The 20,911-nt window shown below is 31.4% G+C and overlaps 2 protein-coding genes across 4 annotated transcripts in view; one reads left to right on the top strand and one right to left on the bottom strand.

The window, feature by feature from the left end:
* LOC143195855 (uncharacterized) overlaps positions 1 to 20,911 on the bottom strand; it is a 192,023-nt gene that overhangs the window by 127,997 nt on the left and 43,115 nt on the right. The window lies entirely within an intron of this gene.
* The window catches only part of LOC143195854 (mitochondrial 2-oxoglutarate/malate carrier protein-like), a 33,839-nt gene that overhangs the window by 10,256 nt on the left and 2,672 nt on the right, over positions 1 to 20,911 (top strand). The window contains exon 3 of the mRNA XM_076403329.1: positions 6,738 to 7,012. Within this exon, the coding sequence (XP_076259444.1) occupies positions 6,738 to 7,012 (275 nt within the window). The remainder of the gene's footprint in view (positions 1 to 6,737; positions 7,013 to 20,911) is intronic.

The raw sequence follows: 20,911 nt of genomic DNA, 5'->3' as shown, positions 1-20,911 counted from the left end.
TTAATTTGAATAGATTCTTTTAGAAAATCGATTAATGTTTCAGTTATCCATATCATGATTGATATATAGATGGATATTAAATCGAATATCAATTTATCAGTCCTATCGGGTTTGCTCAAATATGTACGTTTAATATGAGTTCGAAATTTAATTGACTATTGCGATGTATTCAATATGCACGTACAGGAAAATTAATTGATATTAACGGTAATATTTGATTTTTTAATTTAAACTTAAGTTCCATTATAAAAGAAAGGTGAATCATATACTATGAAATTATGCTTACAAAATTAATTATATAAGAAATATGTTACATTTTACATATACATGTTACATGTGACATTTTATGTTTTTTTTTGTAGAAACATAAATATCAAACAATATATACATTATAATAAACTATTACAAACTAACATTATTAGGCAATTGTTGTTTTGTAGAGATCATTTCACATTTTAGTGATTCCTTTTGTCATGTCACATTACATTTCTGACTTTTCTGATGTTGCTATATAAGACTACGTTTTATATATTGAAGATCGTCAAAGCATTAAAACATATTATTATAAATTCGTTTGTTAAGAGATTAAGTTAGTTTTACCTAAACACACAGTAAATAGTGATTTCTGTTTGGGTGATCTGATTTATACTAGCATTCAACGGCCTATTCCTCATGTTGGAATAAAATGAAAATATGGCGAAATATCAGTATCTATTAGTAACTCATCAAACACTAATTGACGATGAAAGGGTAATTTTACACCAATGCCAACGTCTACCCCTTATTTGGAAACGTTATTTTACAACTTGTTTCCTATTATACTCTTTTCATATTGACATTTTCATTAGTTAATTATCTACCCGAATGCATCAGTTTACCTCACGACTATTCATTTTGATTAGTCAGCATTCCGATATTAGTTTAAAGGAAATCTCATTTTCGTAATGACGTAAATACTGAAATATATGTTATCCTGGCATAAATCGCTAATAACTCTATTATATTAGGAAATGTGTTCAAATGTCGACTAGTATATCTAATAGAACTTAATCCATATAAAATACTCAGAGTACACAAGCACCACTAAAATATCTGTGATGTAATGTTTAAGGATAGTCCAGTTATTATCAGTTAAGCGTTTACTAACAATTATAAATATCACTTTAATTGCTCTTGTATTTATGGAGGTTCTATCGACCTTCATATCGGATCAAAGTCGTTTATCATATCCGCGGGTAACCATTAATTACATATCAGTTATCTAGCTATTCCATATTGCATACGCTGCATATATTTCTGTAACAACTGGTGATTTAATTGAGCTGTTCTCATCCATCGTTGGATATCATTGGTTGTTTCAGTTGAAGTATGGTAGTGGAATAGTTGAGAGCGAAAGAGAGGCGTAAATTAAAAATATTGGTTTGTATTTATAAATCATTACCACGTCTAAAACTTCTAATGCCACTTTTACATGTAATTTTTCCCAAATCTTGTGGACGATGATCTATACTTAATATTACAATATATTATATATAATCAAAAATATATTTTATGTAATACAATCCTATGTAATGCGGAATAAATACTGTTATGTATTTAAAACCTGTTCAAATTTATTTACAAATATTTTAGAGTAATTTCAGTTATGTGAATATTGATCTTTTCCGAACTAAAGTTTACAAGGTTAAAATTAAAGATGTTTTTTTAATAATCAGCAATTAGTTTCTTAAGTTAGTTATATATCAATATACAACTGTAAACAATATTCATTTGTTTCACTACATTAATTCTATAAGTTTTGCCTTTTGCGCTTAAATGAGTACGTCTGTTATAAAAGGATTTTCCATTTTTTCTTTTTTCATTCTTTCCCTTATGAGCTAGTTTCCCAAAATACAGAAAAAATTCGCTCAAAATATACAGTATATTCTGAAGTTGGTTTATCAGCTTTGCATTAGTTAGCGACTAAATAAACCGGATGTTTGTCCTTCATGGTGAAATACCCTATGGTGATAAACTTGTGTTTTTTCTGTTCTTCTGTTAATTCAAAAACTCACTGCGATATCCTTGTATATTTATAGCTACAGGAACCATATATATTGGTTTATTTTTTAACTCTAAGCAATTAATGAGCCAAAATATGGCGATCTACTATAAATTTCATTCATTATATATCAGATAATCAATTATTTCGAGTATGCACGTTTAATATCAAATTGTGATTTAATTAACTATTGTGCCATGTTTCATACGGATCTACTAATAAATGCACAGACATTTTATTTACTGTTAGATGTTTTAGTTGATTTTCGAATTTAAATGTCAGTTGGAATTGTTATATATTTGGAACAAAATAGGCCCCTAAATATATTAATAAGAATATTAAACTAATTAATAAAAATAAGTTAGTAATATTATCATGGGCACTTGCAAAGTGAAAATGGTTACTCTTATCAGTTATTTTGAGGATGCTCGTTGCAGCTGTTTTTTGAAGTATTTCGACTGTAACAACATTTGTAATCAATTTCAGGTTGAAGCCTTACATGTTGAAGCATGTTTTCAATGCGTTGAAAATATCTGAATACGTACCGAGTAAATTTAACATTTTTAGCTTGATATAAAGGAAAGGCGGCTGAAAGTTATTGATTGCTTTGTGAAGCTTATGGCAACTAGCAATTGGTTTCTACTTTTTAAAACTAATGATCTTAACGGCGAAGATAAAGAGCTAGGATAGGTAAAAAAATATTGAAGAAGAGGGTTTGAAGGCAATGGACCTAGAACAGTGAAGGCAACACGTTCGGCCATATCTTGCAAAACCGGAAAAAACACACTGGGGAACATATATAAATGGGAAGAGCTACCATACCCGCCGTATTCCCCTTGTTCCTTGTGATTACTATTTGTTCCCACAAAATGTTGAGCTGCGGCTGAGACAAAGTAAATATCAATAGATTCTCCTAGATATCGTTATATATCACCCCTCTTCCATTGGGTAGGCACAGGCAATAACCTAATAGGTAGGTCCCATCCTCTTGATGGCGATTACATTAGATCTCGCCGTTAGTTCTTCTTTTATACATATTCTGAAGCCTCCTTTTATCGACTAGTGGTTTATCTGGACTGGACCTACTATATTTGACATTAAGCTTACCGACTGGCGAGTGATCAAGTTAGAAATCATCCCAGAAAACATCCGGTCTTACCGAGCCTGGTTATTGGCGTGACTGGGATCATTTTCCTTGTCGGATTTTACACTCTTGCCTAGGACAATCACAAATATTAAACAATCACAAATATAAATTTGCAACCATGCTCTAGCAGGATTAGAACCCGCGACTATCGCAACAGTAGTTGGACCATCCTGTCGCCTTTACCACTGCGCCAACCAAGCCGGCTATAAACATTGTTAAGTGTTAGCAATTTTATAAGTAGTTTGTAAATAATATAGATAGCTATACACTCAATGATTAAATACGAATTTTAAATAATAAGAACTGGACTGTATGATGGACTGGATTAGGTACTAGACTATAAGAAAAATATAATATTTGTAATGGAAACTTTTTATATAGCGCTAATGCTTCTTGCTCTATTTATAATTAAGTACCATAGTTAATATTAATGCTGAATCCATCAATTTTCACCTAACTGCAGTAACGCAATTGTTATTCAGCGTTTTGTGTTTCGATTATGCTCCTACATATTTCAGGATGGTACAAGATAAATTAGGTATTGTCGTATAGTTAGAAGCTGTACTAGCCGATAGAATAAAAATAGCTATCGATATAGATGGTTGCATATTGAATGCAGAGTCGAGAAAGAGTCAATTAAGTCACAAATTGCTGTTGAAATGCACGCATCCGAGGCAATCGGAAATAGCCGGCAAACTGATATGTTATTGATGGAGGCTCGTGTACGTGATAAATGAACTTTTCAGAAAATCGATGCAACAATACCGGTTGAGGTCGCCATTATTTAAAAAGTTAAAACGGTACAGCAAACCAAATGCTGATTAGCTTTGGTGACAAATCGCAACTTTTTTATATTCCATTTTGAACAAAATTTCTGGTTTTCAATTAAGTGATACCTTAATATGGCAAACCAAACCAAAAAAAAAGTCGTGGTAATCGGCAAGTATCGATAGTTGTAAATGAGGGTCTCAAACTTTTAGTTGCCAAGTAAAATATCGAAATTAAAACCTAGGGTTTTGAATGAGAGTATCGAAATTTTGGTTTGAGATTTGTTTTCCTCTGGGCGTCTTGAGATTTGTTTTCCTCTGGGCGTCAAGTAAATTTAACGTAAATTTAATGAAAAACAGGATTGAAGCGGGAAAGAGTTCGATTCGAGAACTTTTGCTTTATCGTTTATTTTTTGTTTTGATATATCTATATTTTTTCAAAAATATTAACAAATCGAAATATCTATATTTTTCTTCATGGCTGACAGCCCTAGTGCACTCTTGAGGATATAAAAGTGCCTATTTAATATTTGAAGAGCTATTGTTTCTTTAAATTTGGAAATATTGTTGGACTACACGATTTACTCAATCAAGATTCTAAAAAATATATAATGTAAACAGAACATATTGAATTTTTTTTTTTATAAATTTTCGATATTATTAAGACACCATATACAACCATTCCACCATAAATTTACGTACGCTCAATGAATTAGAGTATAAAAAGATGATGGCTTCCATCTATTTATTAAATAACAGTTAATCTTACTAAAAGTTTTCCCGTTGTAAAAAAGCCTCTTGTATTAATACGAGGGTTGTTATTTATATTTTGAATTTTATTCATTCTCTGACAGTAATTTATTGAAGCGGCTTCAAAACGTAGTTTTTCAATGCATGAACGGATTCTTCAAGTAGCGAAAAACGTTAACCATGCAATTTTATGCTTGATATGCAGAAATAAAAAGATTATTTGGTGCCAAATATAATATACTGTGATCTATAAATTCGACCTACTCATCGTTAAAATCGGCAGTTTAATTAAATCAATGTGTTTACATCTTTGAAGAATGATCACTCATTGATGCTTCTTTCTTGGTCCACGAAAGGGTTCTGGTAGACAAATGGTTATGTACGATTCACAGTTCACCACTATATATGATACTCTAATGGTAATAATGGTTGTCACATATCCAATTTTTATGTCACAAACAGGCAACCGATCGTGCATGAATCACTTTTGACGAATTTAGCTCGTCTTGGAAGGCTCATACAGTGGATTGCTGTTTTATTTGGAGCTCTTACTCATAGTTTCAAGCTTCGTCACCTGCATGTGTATTATATACAGCTTTGGATGCACCGCGATTGTATTTCTTAGCGAAAATATGTACGAGCATCTTTCTAGAATTTTTCAAATCTTATTGATGTTCGTCATTCTAAAGCTCAAGGATAACTTAATTTTACGTCATTTCATTCACAGCAAGAGTTTAAAGCACAATATTTGAATATTTGAATATTCTGAACCACCTTTACGACTTTCCTCTCTCGGCGAACTGCGACAATGAATAATTTCGTTATACCAACATTTCACTTGTTCAGCTTCTGTGAGGCTTCATCACCAAAAGTCGAAATAAAGTGATGAACTCTAGTCCTAATAATTCACGTCGAAAGCCATAACGAACTATCGCTCGAAAATGTTCACGTGTTAACTCCATTTTTTCACTAATACAACATGTTCAAGGCACTGCAAACTACACAAGTTATGTTTAAATGACGAGACGTTCTCTAATAGTTTCCAAAATATAAATAACACCGTTGTATTATGGGACCTAACTTTTACTTAATTAAACTTTATAATTGAGTCTTTTAATATATCATAAATGTTATTCTGATTTTCTTTTTGCTTGAGAGTTGATAATTCGTAGAATATGCTAGATATAAATCTAGTCTTCGTTTACTCAGTCAACATTTATTGCGCTTTATACAATGAAGATTTCAGAAATTAATTTTCGTCAAGTTTTATTTTTTACTTCCGAAAAGAGAAAAGTACAACGTAGGCTTACTGAAAATTGATCGAAACCTCGCTCTAAGCAGCCAATCGTTAAAAAAGCCTTAAAAATATCTCGGTAATCTTATCCGCATCGATATGGAACTATATATCGACTATACAACAGTACTGAACCGTTTATGTAACATTGCATACTAAAAGAAGCTCGATAGTTTAGTTTCGATATGAATTGTAATTAATTGTAATATTTTAATTCTTTGATAAAGTATTTGATGTGAACGGAAAAGAAGCTTCTAGAACCTGATCAAATCATTCATTTGATTATCTGTTGACAATAAAAAATGCTATTGGAGTAGGAATTTAGAAGACGATCAGAATTAATGAATAGGAATTGTATGGAGTACCTGACAACGCTAGGCTACACAAAAGTTGAGAGAAATTGTTGCATTCACCGTATAGCCTGGATCTTGTTCCGTCTGACCACTATTCTTTCTACTCGCTTTGAAACAGGCTTGTAAAAATCACATATGTCAATTTTTTGACAAGAAATCCCACAAGTTTAGTGAGTACGATTTCAAAAGAGAAGTGGCAAACGTTTTTCACAAAATTCGTCATGTCACAATACAAATACAATGATAATAATGAAATATAATTATGTAATTATAATTGTCATTAATATAGTTCAATTTATTTTTATCATCAATCAATATAACAATTGTACTTTTTAATATTACGTGTTATTTAATAAATTTAAATGTTTAAAAAATTGTTTTCCAGGAATATACACATACCTATTGGAATTAACCACAATTGACAAGAAGCCTCCGAGTTTTGCTTTGAAGGCTCTCATGGGTATGTTCGCTGGAATTTGCGGAGCTTTTGTCGGGACACCATCTGAAGTAGCTTTAATTCGTATGACGTCGGATGGCCGTTTGCCGCCAGAGCAACGTAGAAATTACAGGAATGTCTTCGACGCTCTGATAAGGATTTATCGCGAAGAAGGTATAGCGACATGGTTTAAAGGCGCAGTACCTACGATGGGTAGAGCTATGGTAATTTTTAAAATTATTTCAAATAGGTTATATAATACAAGTTTTCTAAAATACTGTTTTTTAAATGATTTACATATACATTTAATTGCTTTCCAATCAATATCATATTACCATAATACGCAATCACTTTTAGTACTACTAAATGGTGTAAGTGTATTATGGTTAGTGTCTGTTCTCTTTTAATCAGTATATACATTTTCTCCATTTCTTCTGTGTATTTTGTCTTCTTAATTTTGTTCTTTTAATCCCTGATACATATCTCTAATATTTTTTAGTTCGACACTGATTAAGCATTGAGGTCCCTTGCTTTATCTTTATTTTTCATCCAGTTCATCTTTGTTCTGTCGCTGATTCTTCTGAGGCATTTCATTTTTAGTGTTTATATATTGAGAAGTACGTCTCACAAGCGTATGTTAGGGATTGTCTATATACAGTTTTGTACTCCTCGATTTTCGTTTGGCTTGATGTTTCTTTTATAGTTTATAAATTTACCATATAGAAAGAAGCATAAATTGTTTCTTTTTAATTATGGCACTCATTTTCTTCTCTTGACATATTTACGTTAATTTAGTTGTTTTATTTTTACATCTTTAATTTGGACATTTATTTCATCTGGCTATTAAATCAATATCATTTTCGGTTTTACTTTATTTGTTATCATTCTATATTCTTTTAGTGTCATATTCCATTTATTTTAGATGCTTTGTAGGTTGGCTGGTCTACAAGTTATTATATGTACATCATCCGTAAAACCTTTAACCGACATTTGTACTTTTACATATTTCATACATTATGTCTTGCTTTTTCTATTTTAATTTCTTTAATATTTCATTCGTTAATTTTATAAATAGGGCTGGACTTAAAGCTCTGCCTTGTATAATTTCTTCTTGGGTTTTGAAAATGTCTTTTTTATGTTGTTTCAATGAGAGCATTGATACTTGTTTCATATATTTGTTGAATTCTTCTTACAGTATTATATTCTATATTATAGTAGATTATAGTATTTCTTTTTCTCTATGTCGAAAGTTTTTCGTTAAATCAATGCATGCTCTGTATATCTGTTTTTTTTTTGGATATGCTTTTTTGTTTTAATAATATTAGTAATATAGTTAATATAAATTAATAAATTGCTATATAGAAATATAAGGTGTTACCAAAGTTGGCGCAGGTTTGTTTTTTTTGAATTATAAAGTACAGAGCTTAATGATATGGAATAACCCACTGGGCAAATTGATCCCATAACTTTGCCGGTGTAGACGAGTAGCATTTCTATGAATTTTGTATAAAAATGTGACTAAATTTCGTAGTTGCATTGCAAACTATTTTTTTTCATACCTCGGTTGAAAGTACGTACTTTCATCCCTAATAATAGGGATAGTTGTTTTGAATGTTGAAATAACGTACTTTCGACCGGCTATGAGAAAAAATCATATACACCACACGGGCCAAAAGTTGAAATCTCAGTCCTGTCAGAAAATTCCGCCCTTCTTTTGGCCCTTGTGGTGTAATGTACTATTCTTCCCTACCTCGGTACTTGTGGCAAATTACCTCATATAATTAGATCAAGTGGTATTAAATCACATTGTATAGAAGGTTAATTCTGATCACAAAAAGGAAAGACTATAGAACCAGAAAATTGAACCTGACGAAGTTAAATAGGGCCAATAGGGAAGTTGCTGAATTATATAAGATACATTGTTGGGAAAACGTAACTAAGAGCTGATGCTACGAGAGACGGTACATTATAATGATGAAAAAACATATATAATATCCAAATAGCACTACTATGGATTATTTAGTTAAATAATAACAACTCATAATTAGCAAGATTGCGATTTTTACGTCTCACTACAGCTTAATCGATATAGATTCAAAATATTTAATATAATTTGAATGAAATTTAATTAATAAAAAATATTTCAACCTAACCAATGTAGGTATAAAAAGCTTTCTTACTTTTTTACGCGCGCCACGTTTAATCTGTAACAGATAGGATGTACCCTTATGTGTTGTTAATAACAAATGGCAATGTTGATAAGACACGTTATCTGATAACATAAATAACGACTGATTATATAGGCTTCGCCAATCTTTATTGTGCAACCGAATAAAGGCGAAGAGTTTTTTTTTATAGGGGACAAGATATTTCTTTTTTGAAATGGTAGATCTATAGGCAATTGAATACGTTCCCTAAATTGCAAAGGGTCCATTGAAAACTTATCTCAGAAAAAAGTGCTTTTACGTTAAAAAGAATCCTGACCCAAAAAGTAGGGGAACATCGGAAACTAAAAACACTACAAATATTTTTGTATTGAGATGAAATAAAGTTTAAACAGTTTTGCACTAATAATTATAAGTACAGATATAAAATACCGATATTTATACAGGGATTTTTGCATGCAATAACAGTTATTTTAATGTTTCTTCTTTCTCTGCTATATTTAATTATTTTATTCATTAAAATGAGGCTTAACCTAAGATCTACTTCCAGATTATATTTTTACTGTGATGGTCGTTCTGTGATGGTAAGAGTACCTTAAGTAATATGATAATGAAGGGAATTTTACAGTTTATCATTTAATGATAAATTCGTTCGCGAGCAATATTTTTTATCATATAGGTTCTATTATTGTGAACATTCTATCATCATACATTCAAAGATATCTGGCCAAATGAAGCACTTTTGTTTCTTATTCTGTAGTGAAATTATTTTTATTGAAATAATGGTGAATTATAAAGAAATATTTTAGGGCATTGCGAAATAATGGTGGGCTTAGTTTAATTAGTTGACATTACTAAATGAAAATAATTTGGATTTTCCTGATAATTATTAGGTTTTAATTATTAGAACGAGTTTAAACTTTAGTTCCTAGCTATATTATATTAATCACTCTTCTAAAGCTCTGCATTTTCTGGTAGCTCCATGCATTTACTTCATTCATTGATCATATTTATTTACATTTTAGATATTAATTTTCAAACAGTGGAATATATAAGTTAACAGGCTCTATTTAATTGGGCCCAGTACATAAAAGATGATAATTGTTATTTCTTCATTGGACAAACTCTAAACATATTGGAAGGATATATTTTAACCAAATCAGAATTATATTAACTGCAATGTAAAGAAGTTAAGTATTACTTTGAAACAATTTTAACGGTCTTATTTTAGACTCTGTAGACTTTCTTGGGTTGAATAAAAAATAATGTGTAAAATGTAAATTTGTTAGAAAAAAATTTCATAAAAAATATGAAAAAAGGTCAATAAAAATCAAAATTAAGTAAAATTATATGCCATAACCTACTATATATTTGTTAGATTCTAATAATAAAGTTTGTTATATACTGTTCATTAAAGGAAAAATAATCCTTAAGAATGAGGAATCCTATTTCTAAAGAAGTACTTGATTTCGATGAACAATTTTTATCAATTGTTTTATAGCCTATGATAATTCATAAATTTGCTAAAAAGTTGACAGAGAAATAAACTATAAAACATCCAGTGAAAATAAATATATGCGGAGATAAAACTAAACAATTTTGCCGGCTTGGTGGCGCAGTGCTAAAGACGATGGGACGGTCCTCCTACTGTTGCGATAGCCGCGGGTTCGAATCCTGCTGGGGCATGGTCGTAAATTTATGGTTGTGATTGTTTAAAATTTGTGAATGTTCTAGACAAGAGTGTAAAATCCGACAAGGAAAATGATCCCAGTCACGCCAGTAACTAGGCTGGGTAAGACCGGATGTCTTCTGGGATGATTTCTAAAGTTGGTCACTCGCCAGGCGGTAGGCTTAATGCTGACGTTAAACTTTAGCCCTAGTCCATATAAACCCATAGTTCGTAAAAGGAGAATTTTAATATATACTATTAACCTATACGTTTATATATAACTATACACTTACGCACTTATTTATAATTAAAAGATAAATAAAATGAAAACTTTAAACTGTGAATTAAATGAACGGTACACATTGAAAAACTTCTAATAACCAAAAGTTGGCGAAGGACTTTTCTGTAAGAAATTAATTTAGTCGCTGAAAACACCAACGAGAGTACTCTAAGGATATTTTTCAATTAAACTTTCTAAAAGATATTTCTGAAAAGTAACTTTCCAATGTTTCAACTATGAGGAAATAAGTTTTGTTCTTGTAATAAAATATTTTTTTATTAACAAAAAATTCTTAATATTATCTGAAATGAAATATTGACATTATAAACATAATAATTTCTATTTCTGTTTGTGATATATTTGTTTTGTTTACTGGACACAATGGAAATAAATTTGGGTTTAATAATTTAGTTTTTAGTGCGCTTGTAGATTATAAGCATTATAAGCATAGAATGATAAAAGGTTTTGTTTAATCTTCTATTATTCCTTTCGGTAGCTTGAGGGTTTAGTATTTAGGGGAATTTTTATTTGCTGATAAGTTTTCAATGGGCCTTTCGAAAATGGAGGGAAATATTGAATTTCCTTTTGGGTCCAAGTTTTTTTCCCTCATATTCCGTTATACAATAAAGAATGGTCGAGTATATATATAAGTTGGTTTTCGATTATTTATTTTTTTCGGTGAACAGCATTTTTTTTCTCGTGAGACTATTTATTATTTATAGCGTTTGATACGAACAATTGTTTGGGTTTGTGAATTTATTTTTTTATTTTAATATATACTATAGAATCCATTATCTATAATGGACTGGCTGATTATATTAAATGAGATTTAAGTTATATTTCATTCTGCGTTTTTTAGTTTTATGATAATATATATTAATTATATTTATCCAATATTTTATTGGTTTACTGAAAGAGTGTTTTAAATATGTTTTCAGTCTCAAATACTAGAGTGTGGTGAATAAAGGTTTATATCCAGTATAGTTTAATTCGACTGCAATACACTTATTCAAAAGATTATTCAGTTTATTTTTGGCCAGTATTAGGTTGCAAGAAGAGCTACATGCCGATAAGGAATAACTCTGGTCTTATAGATAAGCTGTGAATAAACAACTTGTTCTATAACCGTGGACTCTCTCAGGGACCGTTGCTTTTTGTTGGTGGATGGACTTTCATCTACATAGTCCTTTTTTATATTTTAAAGGTTTCTGTGCTAGTTTGTTGGAATTAATCCAAGTAAAAAATTGCATTATGTATGTTATATGTGTACATAACGCCATCAATTATTCTGTATTTTTGTTATGTAGCGTGATTGATGCGGTAATTGTTGTCCAAATACAAAAATGGCGGCTTTAGATTTGACTGTAAGATATGGTGAGTGAAGTATTAATGTTATAATAGTTCTATTTATGTTAAAATACGATTGACAGTACAGTGTGATCTGTACAGTCGTTTCAATAAGTCGCTACATTTAAACTTTTTGTGTTGAAATAAAATAGTTTCCAAATAAACTAAAAGCTATTTTAAGTTCTACGCTTTTCATACCTTTTTTTTACTCTTTGTGATTCTACAATCTGCCCTATAGGCAACAAGTATTCCTTATGTCTATATTATATTTACATGGCACGCAGAAAATCACTTCATTGAGCGATCTTCTGTATAAAATATTATCTGAATTAATTAGTCTTATTCTAAAGCTTATTCTAAATGCCCAGTAATCAGATCAGGTGGTGTTAAATGTTTTAGTTTACGCACTTCGCTATTACGTCGCATATTTAGCTGATTAGCGAGTACATTGGGATGCACCGACACTCTTTCGAAGTACTTCACACAAACACGTTGAATTACACTCGTTATAGGTTCTAGAGGAATATCGCGTTGTATCACTTTATTTTTCATAACTTAAATTATCGTATTAAATTGCGTGTCTGTATATTTTTGGAATATGTGTCATCTATACTGATGATGAGATTTTAATAATGTAAATAAAAGAAATGATCAGGAAATCTAATATTGCCACTTGAATTTGAGTTTAAGTAAAATGTTGTTGGTGAATGAACAAATGATCATCTTTAACTTTTTTGCTAAAGCCCTAAGAAACCAGAACATCAGCGATAAGAGAGCTTAATACCAAATTAGAAGATAATATTTCTCGGAAAAGTTCCACTTTTTTGTCATTGTTACAAATAATGAACATCTATCATTTTTAATTTCTTTTATATCAATAAGAAGACACTTATGCGAGCAGAAGCAACTGGCTAAGAAAACTTTAATTTCAACAAAGAGTGCTTTTTAAAATGCGAAAAGTGCATTTTTAGTGGGTCATAGGTAATTGTTGGCCCCATTTGGGGATAACTTATATTTAATATATATTTGAAAATGGTGCGTTTATATTTTTTAAATATTTTAATGTCTGCCTTTACCAACTATGTGGGTTTATCTGGACTGGATCTACTATTTAACGTGGGCTTCGAACCATGGTCCTCGGCATTAAGCCTACCGACTGGCGAGTGACCAACTTAGAAATCATCTCAGAAGACATCCGGTCTTACCCAGCCTGGGTACTGACGTGGCTGGGATCATTGTCGGATTTTGCACTCTTGCCTAGGACATTCACAAATATTAAATAATCACAAGACGTATTTACGACCATGCCCCAGCAGGACTCGAACCCGCGGCTATCGCAACAGTAGGAGGACCGTCCTGTTTTCTTTACCACTGTGCCACCAAGCCGGCTGTTTATATTTTTATTCTTCTACGCTTATTTTACTGAAAAGGTAGAATTTCAGAGGAACCAGTTTTCAGGGCTTGGGTCTTTCAGTTATTGCAATTACTTTGTTATTATTAGCAGATATTTTAACAGCATATAAATAGGAATTATGACCAATGGAAATGTGTTGATGTCAGATACATACAAATTTGAATTATCTGTTTCAAATGATATAAAGGGGATAAAATATCTAAGGCACAGTAGAGTGAATTCTAAAGATACAAAATCAGCTTTAAAATATGATGATGACATCATAGTTTGGTGGTACTTTTTCAACTATGGAGTAACACCAGTGGCAATGTATGTATTAGTCATGGGTTTAAGTATTTTAATATCCTCAGGAGTAGAATTTATGGAAAGGGAAAGTTTACTACTAAATATTAAGTATATTAAATTATTTTTAATTAAGTTTATCTACCTACATATAAAAATAATAGTAGTTTTTGAGATATTCAGTAATGCTTTTGAAAAATATTGGGTTTGTTTGATTTATACTATTACTATTACTATTGATTTATATTATTATTCTACAGAGTTGAAAAAATGAAATTAAACATATACCTTGACATAATGAGCTATTTGTGTGTGCCTAGGTCTAATAAGGTGTTGTAACTTGACATTTTATGAAGAACTACATTCGTTATACTTAAACAAAATATGTCACCCGCCATTTAAGCAATAAAACGGATTTTTACCCCATTCGTTTTTTTCGTGTATTAGAAATACATAGAAAAAAATCCAGTTGTGGAAATGTAAAGATGCAAATCTATAAAATGATGTTATTATAATGCCTATCTAGAATAATTTAATTCTTTCAAGAACATGTTTACTAGGGATTTCTCCGGTAATCGGTATAATTATATAGGTCCTATTAAAAAGAAACAATCAGTAATAAATCTTATTTTTGAATTTTAAACAGATCTCTTTACTTCTGAACAAGTAATAGTGTTTTATCTTTTTTGTATATAGAATAATTTGACGTATTTTGACACTATACTTTTAGTTTAACAAATATCGTTATCAAATAGTAATGAATCAAACAGACTGTTGACAAAAAGGGCAGGTGACAAAACAACCGATAACCTCTGTTCGTGCATATCCAACGACATCGAACCATAAATTCAGCCACCATTACACAGAAACGAAGTTTTTTTTGTTTTAACAGCTGAATAATCGTTATTTATGGTGTTCAAGGGCGCAGGTATTTACATAACAATGCAAAAAAAGAAATATTTTTAAGGCTACTAAAATCGATACCGTCTTTCCATGTCTCGAGGTTATCCTTGTTGTTAGGCTTATTAGGGACTTATTTTAGTTTATTACGCCTGTGTGGCCAGCATATGGTTGTTAGGATTTCGATCAAATATTTGTTTATCTAGATAACAATGATTTACCCCTAGTATGTGGGTAAATTCTACGGTTTGATTATTTAAAGGAAAATCTAGGTCATGTGTAATAACATGTCTCTGCTAGGTGAAGGGATTAGACACGCTCTAAACTTATATGCGTAATAATTGCACAAGTATTTAAGACCTAGGGTGGCCAAACGTTTCGATAAATTCTGGTTGAACTATATATATAAACAGGGTAATTTAGAAATATGCTCCAGATTGTCTTCTTCTTATAGTCAAGCATTGGAGAGGTTCAGTTTTGATATGGACAGCGTTATAGTGGTATTCACTTGCTCCTGATGGATTACACAGTCATATTTGAAGATGATGATATATCCATACGCACAGTTAAAAAGGTTCTGTCTTAACTTGAGGTGCATCAGCATATCATCAAATAACAGGTGGGGCAAAAGTCCCGCCTGTTACCATTATGTTTAGCTCAGTTTCGTTTTAACCATCGTGTTTTGTATACGTCCAAATTTTATTATGGATAAACATATGCGACAAGAACGAGCAGAAATAATCACAATATTTATTGAAAATAATCGTTCCATTAATGCCCCTGAGCGGAAATTGCGTCAAAAATATCCTAATCATCCTGTGCTTCACAAAACCACAATTTATCGTTTACATGCGAATTTTCGACAGTACGGCATGACTGAAAATGTGGCTCTGGTGCGCGATAGTGTTCAGAAACATCAATTTAGAGACGTGGTTCCCAGTTACACATTTTTGAACGCAGTTTAAAGTGAATTTTGAAAACTGATTTGAAAATATTCCCATATAAAATTCAATTAGTCTAAAAATTTTTACCAAGAGATACTGATTAACGAGTTGAGTATAGTAATGTAATCCTAAGGCTGTCTGGTGAAATTGAAGATTTTTTTAATCTAAATTGATAATAAGCGATGAAGCCCATTCAGCCATCTCAGTGGCCACGTCAATAAACAGAAGAATCGGTTCTGGGGCACACAGAAACCTCAATTAATTCATGAAACGTGCAATAAAAACAACTGTATGGTATGTTATTCATGCTGGAAACATCATTGATAATTTTTTTTTTTGAAAATGACCAAGATGTTGCAGTTACTGTTACTGCTGAACGGTACCAAGAAATTGACCTGAAATGGAAGAGCAAGAACTAGAGGATTTGTGGTTTCAGCAAGATGGTGCCACAGCACACACAGCTCGTTGAATAATTAAATTACTGAATGACGTTTTTCCACGAAGATTAATTTTGCGAAGCATCGATTTAGCATAGCCAGCGAGATCTCCGGATTTTACAGCATCAGACTTTTTCTTATGGGGCTTTTTAAAACCAAAAGTTGATGTGAATATGCCCAAAACGATTCAACATCTTAAAGATAATATTCGTCATGTAATTGAAGACATTCAGCCTCAGATATTGCAGGATGTCATGAAAAATGCTTTAAAAAGAGTTCGAAAGTTCCATAGCGAGTCGCGGTCACCATTTAGCCGATATAATTTTTCAATCATAACAAAAAAAAATATTCACTTGCTCCTGATGGATTACACAGTCATATTTGAAGATGATGATATATCCATACGCACAGTTAAAAAGGTTCTGTCTTAACTTGAGGTGCATCAGCATATCATCAAATAACAGGTGGGGCAAAAGTCCCGCCTGTTACCATTATGTTTAGCTCAGTTTCGTTTTAACCATCGTGTTTTGTATACGTCCAAATTTTATTATGGATAAACATATGCGACAAGAACGAGCAGAAATAATCACAATATTTATTGAAAATAATCGTTCCATTAATGCCCCTGAGCGGAAATTGCGTCAAAAATATCCTAATCATCCTGTGCTTCACAAAACCACAATTTATCGTTTACATGCGAATTTTCGACAGTACGGCATGACTGAAAATGTGGCTCTGGTGCGCGATAGTGTTCAGAAACATCAATTTAGAGACGTGGTTCCCAGTTACACATTTTTGAACGCAGTTTAAAGTGAATTTTGAAAACTGATTTGAAAATATTCCCATATAAAATTCAATTAGTCTAAAAATTTTTACCAAGAGATACTGATTAACGAGTTGAGTATAGTAATGTAATCCTAAGGCTGTCTGGTGAAATTGAAGATTTTTTTAATCTAAATTGATAATAAGCGATGAAGCCCATTCAGCCATCTCAGTGGCCACGTCAATAAACAGAAGAATCGGTTCTGGGGCACACAGAAACCTCAATTAATTCATGAAACGTGCAATAAAAACAACTGTATGGTATGTTATTCATGCTGGAAACATCATTGATAATTTTTTTTTTGAAAATGACCAAGATGTTGCAGTTACTGTTACTGCTGAACGGTACCAAGAAATTGACCTGAAATGGAAGAGCAAGAACTAGAGGATTTGTGGTTTCAGCAAGATGGTGCCACAGCACACACAGCTCGTTGAATAATTAAATTACTGAATGACGTTTTTCCACGAAGATTAATTTTGCGAAGCATCGATTTAGCATAGCCAGCGAGATCTCCGGATTTTACAGCATCAGACTTTTTCTTATGGGGCTTTTTAAAACCAAAAGTTGATGTGAATATGCCCAAAACGATTCAACATCTTAAAGATAATATTCGTCATGTAATTGAAGACATTCAGCCTCAGATATTGCAGGATGTCATGAAAAATGCTTTAAAAAGAGTTCGAAAGTTCCATAGCGAGTCGCGGTCACCATTTAGCCGATATAATTTTTCAATCATGACAAAAAAAAATTAAAGACCAGATAAACCTTTTATGAAAACCAAACTTAGTTGTTTTTTCTTTAAACAAAGTTATAGACAATCAAAATGGTAGCGGTACTTTTGCCCCATATTGTATGTGCCTTGAGGTGTTGTTGTATGAGGAGTAGATTTCCATCTCCAGCATCCTTGAAGCAATTGGCGGGTATTTTTATGTAAGAGTGGAACAATGTTCGATTGGAAATTATTCTACCACAGTTTACAAATATATTCCGCAAAGAATTGTAGTTGTTTTAAAAAGAAATGGTGGTTTAACATCTTACTAATTAATAAATATTTTGTATACATCAGATATTCATATTATTTGGTCCATATATTTGCCGTATGTTGCCGAATTTTGAAAATTTTAAATTAAATGTTATTATGAAATAAATTCAAATGACGACGAACAGTTCCTAAAAAACGAAGTATTACGGAAAACCAATTTTTATGATGGGTAATCAAGTGAACGTAACCATCACGTATATTATACACCATTCTTTGCGTCCATTTACTATATATTCTTGATTATGGAATTACCGAAATTATCAGCATCAGAAAAAACAACTGCTTCTGAAACCTAGGATCTGAATTTTATTATAAATATGTGAATCCTAACAACTTAATCATTCCCTTTGCAATCATCAACTGACTATTCGCATATTATGGATAAAACAAATTATATTCTACACTAAGTAAAGCTTTATAACACTCAAAGCCTTTAATTAAATTTGGAGCCGTTCCCCTGTTTTTGCGTAGATCCGACAATATTAACTCCTTATTTGTTATGAATTCGCAATATTAACATCAAACAGCCACCCGCTACTTTAAACATTTTTTTTTCAGTCGTCCGCCACCAACATAAAAAGAAAACGAAGCACATATAGTATTAGGAATTTTGCGTGTATAGGGGGAGAATATTATAACGTCGAGTACATTTTAGATGATTGAATCTTTCCCATATTTGTATTACAAAGCAATTCCAGCGAAAAGCCCCCAGACATTCTGATGGCATGGAATTTTTTTAGAAGCCAGATGGAATTTTGTTATTATCTTTCCTTGATTCTGGACAAATTATTAAATAGAATTGCTATTACGACATTTCTGGGTAATATTTTTGTAATAGAGAGCGTGTTTCATGTCGAAAGTAATTTTGATGGAAAACATGTTTTAATTAAACATTTTATTGCTTGTGTAGTTTTATGAAAACCATGTCAGGTCGGCCTTCTTGGGTCTGCTAGTGCATATACACAATTGTTATTAACATTTTGCCATGAGTGTACCAAATAAATTTGACTAAACTTAGTTAATATAGTAGTCAACTTTTTTTTTGGTACTGAACTTTGTTATATTACAGATACTCATAAAAATTTTTCCTAACCTAAATACAATATCTTAATCTTATAGAAAATTACTCCTCGGTGCTTTACACCCATTTATACTAATATATGATTTTGAATTGTTTATTAGAGGATGTTTTTAATACCACTTAATTTATCTCTCAATATTAATTTAAGAAATCGATTTTTTCATATTCACAAATTTTAACCCTTTAAGAATATGTCCCCAAGGCGATTTTTCAAAATTTAAAGAATTTTGGGAGATAACGATAGCTATTTTAGTGAACAGGCATCTAAAAATGAAACTTTAAACGCGTTTTTCTTTAAACTACTTTTTTTGAAACAGATGACATGATATCTCAAGTTCTATGAAACCAATTTACTTAGAATTTGGAATGAACCTTTTCTATATATTCCTCTATCGTATCGTATCACGTCACTAAAGAGAACACTAAAATCTCCGAAATTGATTTATTTTTTGAAAAATATAGGCATATTCCTAAATGGTTGTTATGATTTTTTTTTTGCAAATTTATGGACTGGAATAACGCTTTAATGAGTAACAAATCTTTATACTGGATTAATGGAAATGATTTATCTGGTTAATTTTAATTTGAAAATTGTAAAAAGTTTCTACATTATTTTAAAAATATTTTAGTCAATAGTGAAAACATATTGTTTTTTAGCATTGTCCTCTATTTTTTATAATTCTGAAATATTATCTCAAAAAAGCAACATACCGCTTTTTTATTGGCACGAATTGATTTGAGAATTTGACATGCAACATCATCATCATCAATCCATACCAAGTATTCAAGACGAGTATCTACTTCTCATCCAATATGTTAGTTCTGAAATTGCTCTCTATAATCTTAACCAATCTCTTTTTGAAGCTGTTCGATGCGTCTTCATTCAACAAACACATCAAAGGCATTAGAATATACGTATCTGGATTTGCTTAATTTGTAACACATCACTCAATAAATATCGGGAATGACATATAGATCTTCTTCAACCTACTACCGTCCTAAACTTAAGTTAGTAAAACAACTTCCAATTTTAATTTTTTAAAAAATTCATCGTAACTTTAATTTCTTTTTAATACACTTAGTAGTACCACAATCTGCCCAAAGTATATATACATATGCTATACATGGCATGTAGAAAATTACTTTATTAAGTGATCTCCTATTTAAAATACTATTTTAACTAACTAGTCTTATGCTAAAGTTTATTCTAAAGTCTATATATGTCCAATAATCAGATCGAATGATGTTTTAATCTACGCACTTTCGTAGTACTTCATACAAACGCGTTGAATTACACTCGTTATTGGTTCTAGAGGAATATCGCGTTGTATCAGTTCATTTAAAACATAGTACGAAGCATTGGCAATGGCACGGCAACACTTTATTTTGGAGCCGTTGTATGATGGATACATTAGCCTTGCTAGCGGTTCCCCATTGTTGGATTCCATATGACCAAATAGGCTTGAGTATAGATTTATACAATAATATCTGGATATTTTATGATGACTTGGATTTGCGCCTGATAAGCCAATACATTTGGTAGAGTTTAAGTTCAAGTTGTTTCCGTTTAACGAATATGTGTTTCTTCCAAGTGAGGCGTCGATCTAGGTGCATATGAAGATATTTAGCATTCCCGGCTCGCTGGAGTTGACATTTATTGATATAGACTGCTTGACATGTTCTTCTATGGAGCGTAAAAGTTATATGACTGATGGATTTGGCTTCGTTGGCTTTTATAT

This window comes from Rhynchophorus ferrugineus, unplaced genomic scaffold, assembly GCF_030347505.1.
Source record: "Rhynchophorus ferrugineus isolate W39M unplaced genomic scaffold, kcgeb_rfMv2 rfM4, whole genome shotgun sequence".
Classification (NCBI taxonomy): domain Eukaryota; kingdom Metazoa; phylum Arthropoda; class Insecta; order Coleoptera; family Curculionidae; genus Rhynchophorus; species Rhynchophorus ferrugineus.
This window is presented reverse-complemented; position numbering and strand designations above follow the sequence as displayed.